This window comes from Osmerus mordax, chromosome 20 (assembly GCF_038355195.1).
Source record: "Osmerus mordax isolate fOsmMor3 chromosome 20, fOsmMor3.pri, whole genome shotgun sequence".
Classification (NCBI taxonomy): domain Eukaryota; kingdom Metazoa; phylum Chordata; class Actinopteri; order Osmeriformes; family Osmeridae; genus Osmerus; species Osmerus mordax.
In genome coordinates, this window is record NC_090069.1 from 1,925,020 (window position 1) to 1,941,745 (window position 16,726).

Genomic DNA, 16,726 nt, shown 5'->3' on the forward strand with positions numbered 1-16,726 from the left:
TCAATTCCTACTCATCCAATGAGACATTGCGTAACGTTTGGCAGTTGACGACGCGGAGGTTGGTTCTGCAGTGCTAGTCTAGCTAGCTGCAGTACTGAATGTGACTGTTGATAGCCAGTTAGTCCTGGAAATATGGGTGAAGTAATGCTACAAGTTTACCGGTGAGTCGCTACGCATTTCTGTTTATTAGCCACTACTATGCACGGTGGAACTGTGTATGCTTGTTATTTCATGAAGAAGTATCCGTACATAACGCACACGTATGGCTACTGTGTAGACTAGCTAATTCCCTGGAAATCCAACCAGATTGAGATGTTTTCAAACCTGTCAGTTCTCCTCACACATCATCTAGCGGTTAGCTGGCTAACTTGCTGAATTAGCTACGAGACACAGGCTTATATTTAGCCAACTAACTAATCAGATAGGGTAACATCTGTTACGGCGCTGGGCCAGCTATCTGGTCAATCAAAGATATCCTGCTGTCCAGATTGGCGAGCTAGCGTTTTGCTAGCTTGTTGTGAATCTGGATATTTATGTTTCAAGTTCTGCATCCTTCGCCTACAAGCTTTAGATGTAGTGCACGCGTTGACAGATCATCTTCACAACACGGTTAACGGTGCCCTTGTGAGCTTGTGCTTTTAAACAGGAAGGTCTTTTAGCCCTTATTGATTCTGACTGTTTTAGGTTATTTGACGATAATGGTAACAGTCGGATCCATCCTTGGCATACGGTTGACCACAGAGTTGGGAATCAGGATGAAATGTATTAGAACAATGTCATTATTTAGCTCCAGTTTTCGTAACGATTTAGCACTGTTGCATGCTGTTTCGGACCTCAGTTGCAGATTGAACAGTCTTTAAACTCAAATGATCCCTGGCTTTTGACTTTGCTTTTCATATTTGAACCCTGGACCTGTTCCCTATCCAGTTATCAGGCTGTCCCCCAGTGCGTGGGCCCTTAAGCATGTCCACAGATGACAGTATATCTGAGGACGTGTCCAGCTCTGGGGCCTTGAGCCACTGCCACGTTGACGCCAATGGGGACGAGGGAAAGGAGAGCGAGGCCTCGCTGGTGTCCTCAGAGGGGACCTCGGCCTCGGGGCTGGCCGGGCCGGATGATGGACACACCCACACCTCGCAGACGACGGTCGGCGCTGTGGAGAGCAGATCCAGGACCATCACCTCGGCGTGCAGTATCCCCCAGAAGATCAGGTGTGGAAACAGGACAATGGTGGTGCAATGTCTGACCCACCAGCCATCCAGACCGTACGCGGATCTGACAGACTGATTGATTGTCTGTCTGTGTGTGTGTGTGTGGGGGGGGGGGTGGTTGTGTCTGTGTGTCTCTGTGTGTCTCTGTCTCTGTGTGTCTCTGTCTGTGTGTGTCTCTGTCTGTGTGTGTCTCTGTGTGTGTCTCTGTGTGTGTGTGTCTCTGTCTGTGTGTGTCTCTGTGTGTGTGTGTCTCTGTGTGTCTCTGTGTGTGTGTGTCTCTGTCTGTGTGTGTCTCTGTGTGTGTGTGTCTCTGTGTGTGTGTGTGTGTGTGTGTAATCTTGCTTGTGTGTGGTTAGGAGCCTGTGTCTGAGCACGGAGGAGGCGTTCGGGCAGGGCCGAAGCTTGCCCTTCATCAACCCCAGCTCTCTGGAGACCCTCAGGGCTCTGGTGAAGGAGATCCAGAGCAGCGGGGAGACAGACCCTGAGATGTGGAAGGACTGTGAGGTGAGACCAGTTTAGCTTTGTCGCTAGATTTAGCGACTTCTCACCTTCCTCAGCGACTCCAGAAAAGTATCTGCTGACTTTCTGCTGCTTTGGAAATCTGTTTTAGTTTGTTGAGCGCCAGCAAAATAACTGTGATTGTGCTTCCGTGTTGTCAAGGAAAGCGTGAGTGTTGGGGGGGGGGTTATGTTGAGGGTAGCTGGCGTGGCCCCCTGCTCCTCATGTGCAGCATGTTGGGCAGCCGTCAGCCTTGTTTCTGGGCTGTCGCGTTTGCTTTCTATGTGAATCTCAACTGACAACGGGACATCCCCACCCCCACCGCTCCAACACACACACACACCACTACAGCACACACACACACACACACACACACACCACTACAGCACACACACACACCACTACAGCACACACACACACACACACACACACACACACACACACACACACACACACACACACACACACACACACACACACACACACACACACACACACACACACACACACACACACACACACACACACCACTACAGCACACACACACACACACACACACCACTACAGCACACACACACACACACACCACTACAGCACACACACACACACTCAGGCCCCAGACGGCTAGCACCGCACCACTCTCCAGCTGATCCTTACAGACATGAGAGATGATTTGCAGAGAGCCGTCAACTGTAATTCAGTGTGCCACCTTGCCTCACAGACAGAGTTAATGCTGGGTAGCTAGCAGTAGTGGATAGCTGCTGGATTGCATCTTTCCTCACACTGCTGTGGGGCGGTCCTACAGTTCTCCTAATCTGTGATTGGGAAAACGTACTGGCTAGAGGTCGTATGTTTGCTATCCACTCCCTTGTGTCTTTGAAGCACATCCTTCGCCATATGTGGATCACAGCTGCTTCCTTTGGCACACACACACACACACACACACACACAGATTGGTCCCTGATTGAGTCCCCTGCTTGACATGATGATATGAAACCATTCCTTCCCCATAGAATGCATTTGTTTGTTGGAATCATAAAAGAATCATGTTGAAGATGATTCCTACTCTTGTTTGAACAGGGCCGCTGGCTGCACTTGTTTCAGCTGGTGGAGAAACAATACCAGGAGCAGATCCTAGCTCAACAAGAGCAGTACCAGTGCCAAATACAGGTATGCTGGCTTGCTGTGGAACGTAGTTTATGTTAGTCATAATTCATCTTGATATGATTTAGAGCGTTTTTCCCTCAACCCTGGTCCTCAGGGCACCCTGTCCTGAATGTTTGAGATGTTTCCCTTCTCCCAACACACTTTATTCGAATGAAATTCACTTTATTCAAGCTCAGCAGAAGCCTGGTAACGACCCATTCATTTGAATCAGGTGTGTTGGAGCAGGGAAACATGTAAAACATGCATGGCAGTGGGCCAGGGTTGAAACCACTGATTTAGAGCTACGAGCATGCAGGTTATAGCACAGCGACAAACACAAGGCATCTCCATTTCCAGTTGATACAGGATGAGATCAAAGCCTTGGTCCAGCTCCAGAACCGCCCCAACGCCGGGCCCACCCACCCCGACTACACTTCCACCCCCTTCAGCGCCCTCACACAGGAGCACCAGCACAGGCCCACGTCCCACCCCCCAACCCCCTCCGCAGACCTCAACAACGGGACCCGCCGCCTGGCCGCTCCCCCCTCCCTGAGCTCCACGTCTCCTTCTCCCCCGCCCCCGGGCCGGGCGGCGGGGAACCCAGGGGAGAGTGCCGAGGTGCGGGCAGCCACGGGGCTGAGCAGTGGGTATGGGACCCTATCCGCCTGGGAGACTGGCCCCGATCTGGAGGAGCCTGGCTGCCAGGAGAGCTCGCCCACAGAGAGGACGCCCAAAGAGGGTGCAGGGTCACCCGGCGTTTTGGCCGGCCAGCACAGATCCCCCAGGTAATGTTCATCAAAACATCCAGTAGAAATACACCCTCTGTGACTCAAAACAAAAATAACCACACAAATAACATTTGATTTATTGATTTATCAGGAGCTCCAGCCAACCGCTAACCTCCTGGGCCCAGAGACAGAAACTCAGGGCCAAGAAGAGTAAGACAGGGCCAGGCCAGCCTTCCCCCCAGCCCTCCCAGCCCTCCTCCCAGCCCTCCCAGCCCTCCTCCCAGCCCCAGCCCCTGGAGCAGCTGGCCAGCCCCGCACACAGCCCCATGGACCACACTGACCTCCAGGACCAGGTGAACACAACCACAACAGCTCCAATCTGCTCTGTTTGTTGCTGTAACGGCCTGCCTTATCTGATTACTCTGCCGTGCTCTCCTGGTTAAGCTACTGTACTCCGTCTCCCATACAAACACACAGGGTTTAAACATATGGCAAATATGTAAACAAGTGTTTGTGCGTTGGTTTGTCCTTTGTGGAGTCTAATGTTGTTGTGGTCGTTGCACCTCTGCTTTGGGGTGTGTTTGGGTGGGTTCCAGCATCGATCGGCTGCTCCATCAACAAACTCATTTCCCCTGAGGAGAAGTGACAGTCTCGTGTCTGAGGCCTCAGGTAAACACACACACACACACATGCACACAATCAATCACACACACATCCATCAATAACTACACACACGATCGCACACACTCACACCTATCAACAAAAAAACACTCTCATACTCCCTCACTGCTGTTAGCGGTCATATGACTGCAGATTAGATCTGTGTGTGTGCGTGTGTGTGTGTGTGTCTGGCTCAAGCTCGCCACTCTCCCTCTCCGCCCTGCCCCGTCTGAATTCTGAGAGGTGTTTGGTGTCACCAGGTTGAAGCACTTTCGTCTCATTAGGTTTTAATAAGCGGTTGGTTAAACAGTATTGAGGGACCTTGTCGGCGCCGGTCGCCTGTTCTTCCTCGTCCCTCAGGCCTGACGTACTGGCGCCTGGACGAGAGCGACCTCTACCGCCCCCTACCTGACAGCTTCGACAGCGGCGCCTACCTCCTGCTGCACGAGGCCTCCATGAGCGTGGTAGGTGATGATCAGATGGCCGAGCGGTTAGGGAGTCGGGCTATTAATCAGAAGGTTGTTGGTTCGATTCCCGGCCACGCCAAATGACGTTGTGTCCTTGGGCAAGGCACTTCACCCTACTTGCCTCGGGGAAAATGTCCCTGTACTTACTGTAAGTCTCTCTGGATAAGAGCGTCTGCTAAATGACTAAATGTAAATGTAGGTGATCACAACAAGCCCTGCTGAGAGAGACAGCAGGACGGAGAGACACCAGCCTGCAGCTAGTCTCTAGGGACAGAACCTTGTAGAAGAACAACATGGATGTCTCTGTGTGTGTGTGTCCCAGACCCCCTCAGAGGAGGAGGAGCCCAGACTGTCTCTGAGAGAGATCTACCAGAGCAAGCAGAGAGAGTCCAAACACTGTGACTGGGACGGCTCTCTCACCCCCAGTCCCATGTCCCCGCAGGTAACACACACACATACACACACACACACCCCCAGTCCCATGTCCCCGCAGGTAACACACACACACACAGTCCCATGTCTCCACAGGTAACACACACCCACACACACCCCCCTCATCAGTGCAGAGACAGCCTCTACATGTTCCCTGGTGTGTGTGTGCAGGTGTTGACCCTGGACCCCACGGTCCACCTGCGGCAGTCGGACCGCACCTCGGGCTTCACCTCCCCCTCCCACTTCAGCAGCCCCTCCTTCCCCGCGCCCCCCCACCAGGGCACCCCCAGCACCCCCGACAGCATGGCGGACGCCGCCAGCCAGCCCGGAGACACCGACTGCACCTCCAACGCCTCCAGCCTGTCCGCTCCCGTGCCCACCCCAGCCAAAGAGCACCCTCCCTGGGAATCACCCCTCCAGGGGGCCCCGTCCACCTCCCAGCCCCAGCACCGGCCTCCTGCGGCAGGCCAGCCGCCCGGGGTCAGGGCCCCTCTCGCCAGCGAGGAGGAGGGAAGTCGCACGCACGCCGGCCCCTTCAGGCTGAGCCCACGCTCGCCAGACGCTCACACGCCGCCCGGCGTCGGCGCGCAGGGCGCCGGCCGCTCTGGCGTGGAGAGGGCGGCGTCGCTGGAGGATCCGGTGGTCGTCTCCCTGTAAGTGGGGGCTGCTCGCACCGGCAGGAGCGGCCGTTTCCTATCGCTACCTGTCGTGGTTTTTGTAGAAGAATATGGCTTTTTAAGAAGAATATGGCTTTGAAACAGGAATGCAGCTTTTTGTGAGCCTGTTGTCTTCTTCTCCCCTCCTCACCTGTATTTCTGGTTGCCCCCCCCCCCCCCCCCAGGTTGAGGCAGAACCTGAGAGAGAAGCACTCGAGGCACGTGGCCGACCTGAAGGCGTACTATGAGGCTGAGATCAGAGCCCTGAGAGACCGACTCAGCCTGAGAGACCTGCCGCAGGACCTGGAGAAGAGCAACCTGGCTCTCCAGCAGAGGTGTGTGTGTGTGTGTGCACGGGGGGTGTGTGTGTGTGTGTGTGTGTGATAACACCCTATCTACTATACTTGTGTGCAGGTGTGATCATCTGGAGAGAGCTCTGACTCAAGCCAAGAGCTGCATTCAGGAGCTGGAAAACAACAACTGCATCCTGGAGAAGAAACTGGTACTGTACCCTCGCCCTTTCTCTCAGCCTTCAGACACACCGTGTGTGCGTGCGTGCGTGTGCCTAAACTTGCCGTCCCTCTCCAGGCCGACTGGCCCGAGCGCTACGCGGTGGCGGGCGCCATGGTGACGGCCCTCCAGCAGCGATTGGAGGAGAGCAAGCGTTCGTGCGGCGAGAAGGACGCCCAGGCGGGCCGCCTACGGGCCCGCGTGCGGCAGCTGGAGGAGGAGGCCCAGAGGGCCGGCGACGAGGCCAGCGAGAAGGAGGCCAGGAGGGAGAGGGAGTACAACATGCTGCAGGACGTGAGGCCCACCGTCTGAGGGGGAGGGGGGAGAGAGAGGAGGGAGGGAGTCTGGGTGTGTGTGTCAGTAGCTAACGGTAGTGTGTGTGTGTGTGTCCTCCCAGCTCCTGGGGGAGTACGACTCTCTGAGGAAAGACCACGAGGGGGTGAAGGTAATTATTCTCCTCTTCTCTATTCAGTCGTTTCTGCTCCTCCTTCTTGAGACCCATTTCGAGTTAAAACGTCAAATTCTTGCTCCGTAGGACAATTTGATGTCGACGGAGAACAAGCTCTTTGATGCCAATGAGCAGATATCGGACCTGAAGAGGTAAGCACCTTCCTTTCCCTTTTAGGACGACATCTTTTACAGGACTACGACCAGAGACCGAACGTGTCGTGTCGCCATGACGCCTGCCTGCCCTGGACAGCTGGAGCGCTCCTGCAACCTATCTGTGACGGCTCTGCTTTACTGCGTCTTTTAGGGGACGTTTCATCACATCTGTACTGTTTTGAAGTGACGGTTTTAGAATTGAGTGTGCGTGTGTTTCTCCTCAGGGTGATCTCTAAGCTGGAGTCTCAGGTGAAACAGCTGGAGCATGAGAGCCAGGCAAGGACGCGCTTCGCTCCCCACAGCCACACACAGCCCTCCGGAGCTGGGTACGTACTCGGAACACACCCCCCCCCCCCCTCCACCAGAGCTGGAGGCACTGCCTGGGCCGCACAGTAGCGTAGGAGAGATTCTGTTTCCTTACTGCGAATGGAACCAGTTTAAAGTATTCAAGAATTTCAACATTTCTGAATTTGAAACGAGTTGTGTTTTTCTACGGACTGTCCAGGCTGTACCACCACCCCGACCTGCTGCTGTCACCAAGTAAACACTTGAGAGAGCCAGAGAACACCTATAGGAGGTCATCTGCTTCTCAGTCAGACCAATCAAACGGCAGCAGGAACTCCACCGGTCTTCAAAGTGACCAATCCAGTGGCTACAGGAAGTCACCCCACCCTCAAACTGACCAATCCAGTGGCTACAGGAAGTCACCCCACCCTCAAACTGACCAATCCGGCTGTGATGGCTCTGTGAACAACTATTTCACCTCTGACAGTCGGAGGTAGCGTTGTTTGATAACTCTTTAGATCCAGGTGCTTGCAATAATCATTAGTGAATAGGTATGTAGGAAGGCTTTTATAAGATGCTTTTTAACATTTAATATGTGTTTAGACTTCCTAATTTACGCTAACTACACGCACCTAGATTGAAAGTGTCACTTATTGTCTCTAAACCTTTCCGTATGGATTAAACATATATTATGTAGATATATTATGGCTGTTAGACTGTTGTCTCCCCTGTCTTCCAGGTGTCCCAGTCCCCCTGAACGAGAGCAGGGCCAGGGCCTCGAGCAGGGGGCCGGCCTGAGGGAGCCAGGCAGGAGGGACGGACCTCTGACCCCTGTGATGAGGGCCCTCATCGAGCTGGAGGAGACCAGGGCCACGGAGAGCAGGGCCCCCTGTAAGAACAGCTCCTCCCTCTCCCACAGTAGGACTCAGCCATCTGCTCACCTCTTCCCTCCTCTGTCGCGTCCCACGTCGGGGCCCAAACCTCAATATTGGATCTTTTAGAGGCTTTAGTTTGTGTTTGTTGGATTGGTTTTGTCTCGCTTACGTTGCTTCTCTGTGTGTGTGTCTCCTGCAGGGCTTGCCAATGGGAGGCCCACTGTTGGCTTTGTGGAGCGGAGCCGCATGGAGTCTGTTCAGGAAAGGGGCAGGGCTGTACCTGCAGGGGGTGTGGCTGGACCTGAATGGGGCGGAACTGGACCTGAGAGAGGCGGAGCTGGACCTGAGATGCGTGGGGCTGGAACTGCGAGGGGCGGGGCCGGACCTGAGAGGGGTGGGGCTGGACCTGAGAGGGGCGGGGCTGGACCTGCGAGGGGCGGGGCCGGCACTGAGAGGGGCGGGGCTGGACCTGCGAGGCGTGTCTTGGGAGGAGCAGCTCTGCTGAGGGCCCAGAGGAGTCTGTCTCCAGAGGGACACAGATCCTCCTCCCTGCCTCCCCAAGGCCAGAACACCTTCCCTCCATCCACCCCCAGTACGTACCCTCCCTCCCACAGAGGTCTTCAGCCTTGGTCCTCAGGACCCCACTGTCCTGCATGTTCCAGATGTTCCCCTGCTCCAGCACACCTGATTCAAATGAAGGGTAGTTGTCAGGTTTCTGCACAACTTGATAACAACCGTTCATTTAAACCAGGCATGTTGGAGCTGGGAAACATCTGGAACATGGCACTGTGGACCAGGGTTGAAGACCACTGGTTTAGGCCCCTAGGCTAAGCAACTCGACAGTATTAAAACCGTGCTGCTGATTTTATGCAGTTGTCTTTCCATGCTGGCGTAAGGCAGAACAGGGCTGTCGTCTGTAGTTCTGTTGTGTTAAACCACAGATATCTGTCTTCTGTTCCAGCGAAAAGAGAGACTCTGATCAAGCCTCTGTCGGCCAAGTCCAGTCCCAAACGCTGTCCCACAGAGAACTTCTCAACTGCCTTTGGTCAACCGCTACCACGACAACAATACCTGCACAACAGGCAAGCCCAACAGGAGTCATAGGCTTGTACACTGCAAAAACAGAGTGATAATCTTGTTTTTACATTTTTTATCTAGTTGGAACTCGTGTATAAATGGCTTATCTAGTGACTTGATTAAAGATGCATAATTAAGTGTTATTTTCTTACTGCGCTGGCAGCAACATGTACTTGTTTAAGTATAAGCAAACTCATGACTAATATTTTTGCACTTAACTTGCCCTATCAAATTTATGTTTGCAGTGTCATTCTCTGGCACTGTAGCTGAATCCATGCCATCCTAATTAGTCTTCTCACTGTTAACCACTGGCGTCTTTCCCTAAACACAAATGACTGGGGCCCACTTTGGCTCCAGCATCTTTTAACTCTGCCCTCCTGTGCCCTAGACACTTATCTCTGATCTAACGTGTGTGCCCTGCACTGTCAGTAACCTTAAACCTGATTGGTTGCCGGTATAACTCGGTAGGTTTGACGTGCCATTAGACCAGAGACGCCATTCGTTCCACAGTGCCAGCCCAAGGAAGAGACTGCACTTTACAGCGCTGGACAGACAGGAAGGTACCGTCCACAGTGTACTGCAAAGTGTATCCAATAATACTACTGATACTAATACCAGTCGGAGTGATAACCATAGATATATATATAAAGACTAGATGTCTTACGGCGGAGTCTAGAACGTCCGCACATGGCGGCCATCTTGCTACAGTCAACTCGCTCACCCATAACATTGTGTTGATGCTACATGTACTTTTTAAATGACCATAACTTGCTAAATTTTCATCCGATTTTGAAACGGTTTGGCTTGTTATCAACGTCAGAGATGTCGTTACGCCACTGCATACTTATAAATAATTGTTATTTTTTTACAAATAAAATAGAAGTATGCATAACCACCTGATCTGCTGCCCCTCCCCAGCCTCTCAGCAGTCCCGTGTACCGGCCGACCCCTCTGAGAGTGCGGACCCAGGGGAGGGTGTCCCCCGGCTGGGCTGGGAGGAGCTGGGGCCGGGGGGAGCTCCTCCAGACCTCCAGGACTCCGTGGAGGATCCCACCCTGTCTCTCCAGCCCAGGCTCTACTCACTGGCTGATGCAGAAAGGCTGTTTGACGAGCTCACGCAGGAGAAACAGCAGGTGAGATGGGCTGACGGTCAATCCACAGGTGTGAAAGTAGACCGACGAATTAAACGGAGGGGTGAGGGGTGGGGGGGTTGGGTTGGGGGGGGGGGGGGTGATGCTTTAGAAACACCCAACCTTCCAGCTTTAATAGCCAGCTGTGCCACGGGGCACCTCTATAATCCCTGCCTGACCTGTTATGCAACAGACATTGTTGTTTTTTAGCTACTGCCGAGGTCTATTTTTAGTGGCGGGTGAAGGGGGATCATGTTGTGTTCCGTGTCCTTTTAAAAAGCCAACAGGCATGCACACATACAGTCTGCTTCATCAGTTCCAGCATGACTAATCTATCAAAGCTGTGAAATGGCTTCAGTAATGTGTTGGTCCATTGATATCTGTAATATTTGTGTGTTGCGAACTCGATCGATTGATTGATTGATGTGTGTGTGTGTGTGTGTTGTCAGATTGAGTCTGCGCTGAGCCGGATGCCTGGGGCTGGGGGGAGAGTGAGTCTACAGACCAGGTTAGATGAGGTGAGTTCTCCATGTCACCGTCCCCCTTCACTCGACATCCAATCACAATCCAGTAAATAACCTATAATGGAATCCATGAATTTTTGATTTTCCGAGTTCGGAAAACTGGTCAGCACGTGTGTGGAGTCGTTTGGGACGTGGTTGTGTCCTTGAGCAAGACTCTGAACCCCAAGTTGTTCCGTGTGTGTGCGTGTCTGTGTGTGTGAGAGGCCTAAAGTGAGGAGCTGAATGAGAGGCAAAATATGTGAAGCTCTTTGAGTAGCCTTAAGGTAGAAAAGTGCTACGTAAGTGCAGTCCGTTTACCATTAGAGCTTGTTGTTTATTGTGTGTTTCTTACCCAGGTGGCCTTAGAGAACCGTCTGGAGAGAGTAAACCGTGATCTGGGGTCCATTCGCATGACTCTGAAGAGATTCCATGTTCTGCGGTCCTCCGTCAATATATAGCAATGTCCTTTGTTCCTTTGGATGATGTAGATATCGCAGTTTTGTGGCTTAGTTTTTTACAGAGCACTGATAGTTTGTCTTCTCCTACAGTTCTCTGCATCATAGGCCGCTTTTACTCTGAATTCTTTTTTAACTTGTATTACTCGGGGATATTTTTGTAATGCGTTTGAGAGATCACAAATTTTGAAGTATATTTTAGTATGCAGATTTGTACATTTGTTTACTTTTTTAGTAACAAAAATATGAATATTACACGTTTACTTGTTATTTTCAGGTAAATAATGTCGGTTTTGAATAGTTAGGGATCAATATGAATGGCAGATATTCTATACAGCATAGACATGTCACTGCCCTCTTGTGAGTTGTCCATTTTAAATGATCGTTTTAAATGATCACGTTTGTTTTATTCTTTGTACATCACATCATCTTTGTGATTAATGATGTACTTTTAGTCCCATGGCATTACTTGACCTTTTCAAAGAAAACGTATATTTGAATTTGATTGTCTTTAGCATCTGTAATTTATACCTTTAAATCTCATTCTAAACATTCCATGTTTCCGTTAATTCCATGATGTTGTGATTACACCAGTGTTGAACCACCCTATGGGCACATGCTAAAAAAATAAAAAAAGAATAATAATAAAGAAACCAGCACACATTTACTATACTACACAGCAGTAAATACACGTACCCTGAAACATACTTGTAAGTCTTGGGCCAACGTTGTATTGCAATGCATGGAATTTATAGCTGGACTGTTGTCTTTCTTTTGCCTTGCAGTTTTCTAGAAGTCTTCAGTGACCTACAGTACCTGACATGATGTTCACCGGTATTACAAATGTATTGTTATTGTGATACACAATAAAACACTGCTTTCAGACTATGGAATGAATTATAGGATAGTCGGTGTCATCTTGATTGATCAAAAAATGCTGTGCTTTTTTTTGTGATTACCTAGTCCAACCGCTTGGAGGTGCCCATTCTCAAGCCGACTGAGGTATCGGGTACGGAGTAAAAGTAAATTATGATGAGAATGGGCTCGGCTTCTGAGAAAATTACGGCTATCAAGCTGTACGTCATAACAAGCAAAGTATCGGGTAGTATTTCGCTTTACCTAATCAGAACAGAAAACGATGTTTAGGCTACACAGTGCGCGGAAAGATAGCCAACATGCTCACATTCTTTTAAACGACAGCGGTGAACACAGCTTTCAAAGGTAATTTAGGCTACGGTTTTACTCATCTGTAGATAAACGCGAGTAAATATCTTAATAGTTGGTCTTATTGCTAAATAAGCAAAGGAACTTCATTGCAGCTTTTGCTATTTTGTGAATATCGCTGCCTTTATATTGAGGCATGTCGTTAATTATGAAAACAACAGAGTCCCAGGTCCCTTACGACGTGAACACAGACCTCTGCTTAATTGCGGACTGAGTGCAATTTAAACCCAGCAGTTACATAGGCTTTAATAACGGTAGTCCAGAATTCATCGGAAACCCAGCTGGACAACATTTCCGTCACCTCTGCAGGTGAGTTTGGCTTGGATCGCTGTGAAACCGAGGGTGCGGTGAGGAGGACGGCGATGTGGCCTGGTTTAAGCTAGAACAGAAAATATCTAGTTGTCATAAATGTAACAAGCATATATTAATTTAGGCGTCTTATGTGTTCATAATGGAATGATCTGGCTTCAGTCTTGGACTAGTTGTAACTGGTGGCATTGCTGACATATTGCTGCAAGTCTGACTGCATGAATATTACGCCAGTTTATACCCGCACTGTAGACAATAACACGAATACTCTTGCTAGTCCAGTAAGAACGAATTCAAGCATGTAGCCGATCTGTCAGTGACCCAGGCGTGTGTACGTGTGTGTAGGTATTAGGGTAGCCTAATTGCATTTAGACGATTGTATCTGCCTGTTTGTTTCCCATTTTGGTGTTATTTGCAAAGTTGCTGTGACTCATATAGCCTGGTTCCTTAGGGGGTCTAAAGTAATTACTAGCTGTCAGTGGGGAGCGATATTCCCGCAGGAGAAGGCAGCGTTACAGTCCTGTTAAAAGTGTGTATGCGTTCGTGTGGGTGTGTGTGTGTGTGTGTGTGTGTGTGAGAGAGAGAGAGATAGAGAGAGAGGGGGAGAGAGAGGGAGAGAGGGAGAGAGGGAGAGGGAGAGAGGGAGAGAGGGAGAGAGAGAGAGAGAGAGAGAGGGAGAGAGAGAGAGAGAGAGAGAGAGAGAGAGAGAGAGAGAGAGAGAGAGAGAGAGAGAGAGAGAGAGAGAGAAACAGCCTTTGTGAGTTATTTCCAGTGGAGTCAGATTCTCATCATCCATGGTGTTAACTGTGCCCCCGGAAGACTAAGGCCCACCACTAAGCACACAACTGGGAAATGCACGATAAGAATGAATAAAATGGTTGTTTAAACGTGTAGTTAGTCTCACCCCCATTTTCTCTTCATCCATGCTTGAGATGGTTTTAATGCACCCCTTATCTCACCATCAATATAGTTTATTAATGCGATCACTTAGCAGGGGAAATCTGAACCTGCCACCTCTTGATCTGCTAGCAAATGCTCTAACCACTGAGCTTGACTATTCTGTGTTCAGTGTGGTTCATTCCAAACTCAGTGGTTAAACCCAGCATCTGGCCCCAACCAACCAAGCATTTTAATAATAGACATCTAAACGAGCAGTCTATATGATTGGCATATGTTTCGACAGCCAGGAATGAAGACGTAGTTCTCCTGTATCTGGTTATCAGGCCAAAATGATTAGGTTTGCATTTAATGAATGCTGTTAGGAAGCAGCCAGTGCAGAAAGAATGAGTCATAGTATTGATTGCCGCCTCCTCCTTCGCTTGCTCTTTCTCGATCCCTCGCTCCCTCCATGCTCCATGTCTCTCTCTCTCTCTTCCTTCCTGTCCCACCCTTTGTCTTCCCGTCTGACCCCGTCTTTCACTACCTCTCATCTCCTTTTCCACTCCTCCTCTGTCCATTTACCCATTCACACGCTGTTAATGAACTGTTCATGTATTCATGTACCTATTGAATGCTATTCATGTGCCCATTCATATACCTATTTGAATACCTGTTAATGGACATATTCATATACTATTCATGTACCTACTCATGTATCTTTTTTGTATACATAATCATAAACCATGCACGCACCCATTTGTATGCTATTCATGTACCTATTTCTATACTATTCGTGTACCTATTTATATACTATTCATGTACCTATGAAGAAAGGATGGCGCACTACTGTCGACAGAGAGCTGGAGTTGAACAGAGTGGTAGATGGAACGAGAGATAATTGGAGAGAGAGAGATGGAGAGAGGGAGAGAGAGAGAGAGAGAGAGGGAGATGGAGGATGAGGTATAACGGATAGAGACAGTGAAGAAAGGTTGTTGAGAGAGGGAGAGAGAGAGAGAGAGAGAGAGAGAGGGGGAGAGAGAGGGAAGGAGGGAGAGTGACAAAGAGGGGGAGAGAGTGATAGAGACAGAGAGAGAGGGGGTAGAGTGATAGAGAGAGAGAGAGTGATAGAGAGAGAGTGATAGAGAGAGAGAGAGAGTGATAGAGAGAGATCAGCACACAGCAGCATACCGATAACGGCGTGACTCAGTCGGCTGCCCGGCCCAGAAGAGGGAGAGGATGTCACGGGGAGGGCTACGTCACCACAGCACGGGGGCTATTTTTAGCAGGGTAAACAGAGGGATTCCAGTCCAGTGAGCATGGCTCCCAGCCTGGGTGAACACGCTGGTGGCTGGCCTGATGTCTGGAGGTCTTTGGGAGGTGTTGTGAATGAACGGCTGTTCCATTCAAGGTTTTTCTTCCGTCGAGCCTTGACTCCCTCCCTCCCTCACTCCCTCCCACGCGTTGGTTTCCTGGCCGCTCGCCGTCGGAATCGTTTAACTAGCTCGAGAAACTAGTATTTCCGTCTGGTCAACGTTTAGCGTGAACGGAAATCCATCTTTAGCGGGCAGGGCTGGTCTCCTCTCCTCTCCCCTCCTCACCAGGGCGATCAAGGTCAGCCAGTCTTAACTATGAAGAGAATCCAACCAGGTCCCAATCAGCCTCGTTCATGTTACCTTCATTACAGCACTCACTCTGATTACTAGTCCCTCGCTTTGTTCAGACTCACTGAGGTGTCCTATCCTCATCACACGCACACACACACACACACCCTGACTCCTACTTCCTAACTCTGTCACACACACACACAATCACACACGCACATCCTAATTCCTATTCCCTAACGCTCTCTCTCTTTCTCTCTCGCACGGTCCCTAACTCCTACTGTTTAACTCACATACACACACACACACACACACACATAACCAACCCTTCCGTCCATGTTATTAAGATTTTGCCTTCTGTCACTCTCTCCCACCAATGCTTATTCACCTACGATGCTGGAGGTATGCGAGGTGCTGGTCGAGAAGGTGTGTGTGTGAGTCTGCGTGGATACAAATGCTAGCGAGTGTGTGTGTGTGGGTCCACATACGGTTGTATATGACGGTGTGTTTGTCTAGCGATAGGCGCATGGGCAACACCCACCCCCCCCCCCAGAAGGGTCTCTCTCTCTCTCCGTCAGACGTTATTAATGGAAGCAATCAGCAGATGGACCATTGGTCTTAATAGATGCTTAATCTTGGTGACAAATGACCGTGGGGGAAGGGTCCATTGTGACGGGAGACTGGCCCCCGGTAGCTGCGCTGTGTCACCCACGCTGGGCCGGGCCAGACCAGGGGTGGCCGTATATTAGCCAGCCTCAGAGCCCTGGAGTGGAGCCAGACAGTAATGGTATTGGACCCACGCGTGGACCTCAGTGTTCTGGAGCTTTCCTCATCTCGAGGGGTTTGATTAACGGTGGTGCCTGCTTCTCTATCTCGCGCGTTCTCTCTCCCTCTCTCCCTCTCGCTCTCTCTCTCTCGCTCTCTCTCTCTCTCTCTCTCTCTCTCTCTCTCTCTCTCTCTCTCTCTCTCTCTCTCTCTCTCTCTCTCTCTCTCTGTCTCTCTCTGTCTCTCTCTCTCTCTGTCTCTGACTCTTTCCTCCTTGCCTCTCCGGCTTTTCACTCTCTTACTTCTCACACTGCAATGTGTCTTGATGGTGTAGGAGGAGCTTGTCCGCATAGAAAGTTTGTTTTTGGCCTGGCTATCCGTCTGAGCCAATGACAGAAACCGTGTTAGCAGAACTGAAGCGCTGGACAAGAGCAGACTAACAGAAACCCTATTCATAGTCCCAACACGAGAGGGTAACCACAGCTACCACTGGGTTACTATGGTAATATCTGCTTCCTGTCTGATTCCTGTCTGGTTTCTGTCTGATTCTACATGAGAAATGATGCATGTTCACAATGTCACAACAGTGATTCTTTGACCAAAGTAGCAATAAATTGGCTCTCAGTTTAGTCTCAAGGCTCCTAGTTCCCTTTAAAGTATTATCATGGTTAGCAACATTTCACGTCTTTGGAGGAGGGATGGAGCGGGTCAT

At 50.4% G+C, this 16,726-nt stretch overlaps 1 protein-coding gene across 1 annotated transcript; it reads left to right on the forward strand.

Moving 5' to 3' along the window:
- Window positions 1-113: 113 nt before the first annotated feature.
- On the forward strand, window positions 114-12,136 carry LOC136964494 (M-phase phosphoprotein 9). The gene is made up of 24 exons (XM_067258636.1): window positions 114-161; window positions 928-1,211; window positions 1,568-1,715; window positions 2,790-2,879; window positions 3,213-3,640; window positions 3,735-3,936; window positions 4,180-4,252; window positions 4,604-4,707; window positions 5,033-5,152; window positions 5,314-5,795; window positions 5,984-6,133; window positions 6,213-6,300; window positions 6,387-6,602; window positions 6,706-6,753; window positions 6,844-6,908; window positions 7,136-7,237; window positions 7,417-7,689; window positions 7,936-8,087; window positions 8,271-8,663; window positions 9,033-9,153; window positions 9,617-9,708; window positions 10,067-10,281; window positions 10,728-10,796; window positions 11,138-12,136. Exons 2-24 carry the CDS (start codon window positions 964-966, stop codon window positions 11,237-11,239), a joined length of 3,981 nt encoding a protein of 1,326 aa, XP_067114737.1. The 5' UTR covers window positions 114-161; window positions 928-963; the 3' UTR covers window positions 11,240-12,136.
- Window positions 12,137-16,726: the final 4,590 nt, after the last annotated feature.

Bases quoted from the DNA above. Each gene is read 5' to 3' on its own strand.
- LOC136964494 (XM_067258636.1), top strand. From the start codon at position 964: ATGTCCACAGATGACAGTATATCTGAGGACGTGTCCAGCTCTGGGGCC. The intron at 1,212-1,567 runs GTGTGGAAACAG...GTGTGTGGTTAG, and splicing joins AGTATCCCCCAGAAGATCAG to GAGCCTGTGTCTGAGCACGG. The intron at 7,690-7,935 runs GTAGCGTTGTTT...CCTGTCTTCCAG, and splicing joins TTCACCTCTGACAGTCGGAG to GTGTCCCAGTCCCCCTGAAC.